The following is a 6,156-nucleotide window of genomic DNA, read 5'->3' as shown; positions in this document are numbered from 1 at the left end:
AAGATACTATCTGGTGAAAAGACTGCTCAGGTTCAGAACATCTAGGGTCTGCAGAAAGGCCACCTACAGCTTGTGTACCATACGCAGCTACTCACAGGAAACCCTTCATGCATCATCAAAAATTAAATGGAACAAAACTCAGTGGACGACCTTAGGGAAGGCAAAGACAATATTTATTTTAAAACAAACCAACTGCAGTAACTCACACGTGTTCTCTTACAGGTACAACTCATGCATGCTCTCAGTCATGCAAGATCTTCTGATCTTTGTGCTGTTCTTCTGTGCTTACCGGTTAGATTGGCACTGGTTGTGTCCCTGACTATCAATACCAGCCATTCTGGCAATCCATTCTGGTGACTTCTAGTACTTTCATACAAACATTTCCATTCATAATTCATGCAAACAACTTCTAACATTCTATTACAAACCTTCACTTCATGTGTTTCTTTTAGATTATGTTCATTATATTAAAAGCAAACCACTCAATTTATCAGTTCTGAGATCACCTTAGGTGCACAGAACCAAACATGATCCCCTCAGCAACAAGAGGCATGCCTATGTATCAGCAGTTTATCAACTTGGTCAGCATCCAGCAATGGTCAGCATGGAACCAGCTGCTTCCTAGTGTGGCCCAGATCAAGTGTGAATGCCAAACTGTCTATTCAGAAGACAGAATTTCTGTAAGCAGCTTTTCATTTTACAAAAGTCTAACAAAATATATCCCAAAAGACGTCCCCACACACGTCTTACTGGGAGATTTCTAATATTTCCCATTTTTAAAAAGACTCCTTCTAGATCTTAATTGCACAGCACCAGACATGACAGATATGCAAATAGTATCAACAGAATGCTTTCCAGAGAAAGAAAATGGCATTGGTCCTGTGTTTATGATAAAGGTTTGGGCCTCAGCAGGTCTGGCAATGAGGATTGCTCTGGTTGGGAAACCTTCATCATGTCCATCTGTTAACCCAGCACTGCCAGGGCACCACTAAACCATGTCTCTCAGCACCACATCTACACAGCTTTTCAACCCTCCAGGGGATGGGAACTCCACCACTGTCCTGGGTAGCCTAGGCCAGCCTTTTCCTTGACAACCCTTTCAGAGAAGAGATTGTTCCTCGTGTCCAACCTAAATCTCCCCTCACACAACTTGAGGCCATCTCCTCTTGTCCTATTGCTTGTTCCTTAGGAGAAGAGACTGGCCCCCACATGGCATCAGCCTCCTTTGAGGGAGTTGTTGAAAGCAAGAAGGTCTCCCCTGAGCCTCCTTTGCTCCAGGCTAAACTGCAGCTCCCTCAGCAGCTCCTCACAAGACTTGTGCTCTAGACCCGTCACCAGCTTTGTTGTCCTCTGGACATGCTCCATCCCCTCAATGTTCTTCTTGGAGTGAAGGGCCCAAAAAATCACATCTACTCACCTTTGCTTGTGGGTTTGAAGAAGAAGGGTGCTATGACAGCAATAGCACTAGCCCCTATGGCTGCTGCATGTCTTGCCTATAAAGGAGAGGATGGGAAGTATGTGAAGGTCCATCTGCTTTGTAGGCATCGCACACAAAGTGAAATGAAATCACACCATACTCACCAGCTCCTGTGAGTCTGGCAGACTCAGGGCTCCCACATGAATGATCACATGATCCAACCTGCAAAAGAACAAATTCAAAAGGTTTGGGGCGGGGGGGGGTTGGTGATGGTGAAAAATTTCGGTCTGCCAAAATAAATTGCTTCAGACCAGGGAGCCACAGAACAAGAACTTCACAGAGCTAAATTAAAGCTAAAAGTGATTGGAACCTGTGTTGACCTGATGAGCAGACGTGCAGAGGAAATGCCAACAGCACCGAGCAGCTGGCAGTGGAAAAAAGAAAACACATTTGCAAATATCAATCACATAAGGCACCTTGCTGTCGTATTTGCAAGGCTGTCAGGAAGGAGAAATTTTAGCATTTTATTAAGACATTAAAGATTTAAGGACAAGCTGGGCAAAGAGAATGATAGCAAAGCATCTTGGCTTTCTAAACTACTGCTCTGCAGAACTGCCAGATGAGTTCAACTGCACAGCAGCACCTCTGACTGCTCCTCTGCTCCTGCCAAGACTGTCTCCCAGGTTCCAGTTCCTTCAGTCCCATTTCTGTGTTTCTCCTTTATACCCACACAAGACGATGAGTCTTCACACCACCTTATTTCTGCTCACTATCCTCCTCACCCAAAACATCCGCTCCTCTCCAGATCCTCTGACATAGCAAATAAGATGGCACCAGTGAGTGACACAAGACTATGACAGGTACAAGAGATGGAGAGTGAAGCTGCAGTTGGTTTCACAGCTGCAAATCTGGGTTAAACTCCTTCTTCTTCTACTGACTTTGCACCTTTAGGGAAGCACCAAACCACTTTATACCTCAGCTTCCCCTGTACCAAAGCACTTAATATATTAAAGAGTTCAGAAATGCTCATGGGGCATAAACAGGCAGATCACTCTTTACCTTCACTTCTTCTCAAGAATAAGCTAAAGGGCACAGCCCTTTTCATACTCAGAGCCCTTTTTTGTCCCCCTGCCCTTCACTGTACCAAAGAGAAGGACTATCATGGGCTCTCTAAGCAGTGGAAATGGACACACCAGCTAACTGGTAGTAACAAAAACACAGGCTTCTCTGATAAAGGAGGCGGGGGACAAAGCCCAACAACAAAATACTCCAAGAAAAAGCAGCCATCAGCAGATGTGGCTTTGCAATCAGGCACGCCTATATCATAATGCGGGGTCAGCAATCCCCTGTTCACTCTCAGCTACTCACTTGTCTTTTCCTTGGCACACCCATTCTTCCGCCAACTGCTTCCTCTCCTGGATGTTAAGGGACAATCCTTCTCCTGTTGTGCCATTCACTGTTTCAACACAATACAACATACATGCTGAGGCCTGGCCTATGTGCATCGGTTTTACTGAAGGCAAGATCTGACGCTTGTGATGATACTACAGAGAAGTCTTTTTCCCCCAGGTAATTTTAAAATGGCAATGGTCTGCCCCAGCCTCTGCACAGGCATCGCAGAGCTACCGTCAGTGAACGCTCGTGGCAGAAACCTGGGGGTTGCAGGATCAGCAGTGGTGGGAGGGAAGAGACAGAATCAGCTGTTGAAACTGGGAAGCTGTTCCCCCAGCACCTCCTCCCCACAAACACCACCTCTGTCTCCCAGCTTTGGGTCAGGCTGTGACAAGTGCAGCTAGCCAGGCAGAGTGACTGCCTATCCTCCACCCCAAGGAAACAGCCTGAGCTGAAATCTGGTCTCTCTGTGATGAGTGGAACTGTATGTGCTACCTAGGCTAAAGCACCCCTGGAAAAAATACGTCAGAATGTTAACTTCATCAACCAAGTTGATGAACTCAGCTTTGCATCTTAGCACTCCTTTGACTTGACATTTAGAACCAAAATCTTATTGCTGACTTCAGCTCCCTTAACTGCACCGCTCCCTTAACTGCACCAGGCTGTGGATGCAGGTGTCTCAGCAGATGCTGTGTTCTCTGCCCAGCCAGGCCTGCTGCCCGCAGCAGCCCCCAAGACAGAGGCAGAACCAAGAGATGGGAGCAGTGACCTCCTTGGTCTCACCCACTGCACCACTGGTCTCCTAAAGAAGCCCACTTGGCTTTGATGAGTTCACTGAATTTCCTGGACTCCTGAACTGATTTTTTAATCAGACGATTGTATCTTGCCCAGGGAAAGGGAAGAATCACTCAGTTGAGTCTTCTCTGTCAACATACCATTATCCATTCATCTTAGGCAATGCCACTCTATAAAGACCACACTTGTTTTATCCCATACAGAAATGGGGTGTAGACAAAAGCAGATTCCCCAAGTATTGTTTGCACTCACTGCACTGGTGATTATAAATGTCTAGGATGATCCCACATCCACAGGCCCCCCTGCTCCAGGTCCTGCCAGGTGAGATATCATAGGATTGTAATCCAGGCAAAAACATGCTTTCTGCCAAAAAAACACTTACCAAAGACACTCTTCACTTTCTGCTCACTCACCAGGTAATCCACATACTGACGAATCACCGAAAGGTTAATTTGCCTGAAACGAAGGGAACCACAGCAACCCTAGGAGCCTCAGCAGCCACAAGTCTCAACTTAAATGAAGAGATTAAGAAAACAGCAACAAAAAGACATGTATCTAATAAAGAAAAGGCATGTATTTCATTTTTACACACACAAACTACCCCAAGGTATGATACCCTCAGCATGTGTTTAACATTTCAGGTAACAACAGTTCAGTTCTGAATTCTTTCTTCCCGTTTCTCCTTCTCCTGACAGATAGTTCACTGTTTCAACCTTTTATCTCAGTTGGCAATTACTTCAGGCTTGTCACAGAAAAGGACTTTTTTTTGGGAGATATGAGAGAACAAGAACCACTCAAACCTTTCTCACTATTGAGAGAAACAGGATCCCCCTGAGAGCACAAAGATACTTGTGCAAGTGCTGGCAAATGGTTAAAACTATACTTCTAACTGCTGGACTCAGACTGTGAAGTGGCATCTGCTGGATGTGACTTTGACCTCTCTCTCTCATCAGAGGATGGGGAAAGCAACAGACTTTCCTGACAAACAGGGGAAACTGAATTCTAGGTTCATCTTCTGTCTAGGACAAACCAATTTGGTTTATCGGTGTGTAATATGTCATCGTTATTTTCATTTGTCAAACAAACAGATCAGCCCTATAGTCTGGAAGGCAAATGTGGGACCTTGACTGGGTTCACACATCACCCAAAATTTCATGTCTGTTTTCACAGAACATGTAAGGGCCAGGCATTCCAGGCATTGGGCCCAGGTCACTCCAAATACCATGTTGCAATGAACTGGAGTAGTAGTAAAAAATGAAATTGGAAACAAGTTTCCTTTAAAGTAAGAAATGAACAGCAGCAACTGCCAAGCAGATGAGTCCCCTGGCTGAGACACAGTACTGTGCTTTACAGCTCACTTTTGGAGGATCATGCTATCAGGTCTCCACCATTTCCCTCAAAACACACACAGATTGACACATGCCCCATCAGAGCAGCTCAGGGTCCTTTGCTGACTTCAACAACTCTGTCTTGCAACATCAGAACTCAGTAGGGAGGATATCTGTTTAGCATTGCTGCCCTGAGGAAGGCTGATTTTCAGCTTCCGATTTGACGTTATTTTTAGAACTGTGCAGCCCTTGCAGTATTTTCTGCTGGTTTAGATTAACTCCATGCACACATACACACATGTGAACGCTTGCTGAGTTAGTTAGGGTAAAGGAAATTTCAGAAGGCCTTCAGATTTTGACAATTATCTTTAGCTCTCAAGAGCTCTTTTGAACTAGGACTGTGATTTGCCTTAACAAGTGGGAAAATATTGCGATCCTCTATGCATGTAACCTTACTATGATTCCATTTGCACCTACAAAAGTGGCAAAAAAAGGGATGGGAGACCGATCCAAACTCTCCAAACCCAGGCCCACAGCATTTGTTGGGCAACAGGAAGATGCAGAGGGGAAGGGAACCCTCTCTAGTGCTAGCGGGACCAACCCAGTAGTTCCTCCATCCCATCAGAAATTTGTTTTTTAAAAAAACAGCAACACACGAACCTCATCAGTTCCAAGTAAGGCAGAAGGAAAACAGAAGTCTAAGGCAGCAGTAATCAGTGCAACTTTGACAACTCACCCATCAGGAGTCATTGGAGTGACTGTAGCAGCTACAAGACCCTGTAACTTCTTTCTGGGTGTCATTGAGCTGTTTGGAAAGACAAGAGATAAACATGATCACCACCCTTATTTGAGTGTTCTTCAACTTCTGTTAAAAGCAGAACCAGACAGGCAAAGTTCAGAAGAAGTGGACTTTGCAAGGCTGTTAATTTTGGTTATAGAGGACAGTCTTTTTGTTGTTGAAAGAGCACTTCCTGCAGGCAGCACCGCAGCAGGGCTGGGGGCAGCTCGGCAGCTCCCTGCAGCTCCGGACGGGACTGGCAGCACCAGCTGCAGCCGCGTTTCAGACCCATCTCCCACTCACCCTCCCGCTGCCCCGCGCAGCCTGTGCTCTAGCACTTACCTGCTCACGCCTGGCAGCCCGGCAGGGAGAAGTTCCGCGGAGGACCGGGCTCCGGGCCCCTTCCCCGAGCACTGGCCTCGCACCGGTCCGCCAGCAGACCCCTG

At 46.1% G+C, this 6,156-nt stretch overlaps 1 protein-coding gene across 1 annotated transcript in view; it reads right to left on the bottom strand.

Annotated features, from left to right (window-relative positions):
* The window catches only part of NPL (N-acetylneuraminate pyruvate lyase (dihydrodipicolinate synthase)), a 10,018-nt gene extending 4,285 nt beyond the window's left edge, over nt 1–5,733 (bottom strand). The window contains exons 1-5 of the mRNA XM_008947735.1: nt 5,669–5,733; nt 3,987–4,060; nt 2,786–2,873; nt 1,582–1,639; nt 1,418–1,493 (exon numbers count right to left, since the gene is read on the bottom strand). Of these exons, the coding sequence (XP_008945983.1) occupies nt 1,418–1,493; nt 1,582–1,639; nt 2,786–2,873; nt 3,987–4,060; nt 5,669–5,733 (361 nt within the window). The remainder of the gene's footprint in view (nt 1–1,417; nt 1,494–1,581; nt 1,640–2,785; nt 2,874–3,986; nt 4,061–5,668) is intronic.
* Nucleotides 5,734–6,156: the final 423 nt, after the last annotated feature.

This window comes from Merops nubicus, unplaced genomic scaffold (assembly GCF_000691845.1).
Source record: "Merops nubicus isolate BGI_N331 unplaced genomic scaffold, ASM69184v1 scaffold17339, whole genome shotgun sequence".
NCBI classification, from domain to species: Eukaryota; Metazoa; Chordata; class Aves; order Coraciiformes; family Meropidae; genus Merops; species Merops nubicus.
Note: the sequence above shows the minus strand (reverse complement) of the source record. Positions and strands in the feature narration are given on the sequence as shown.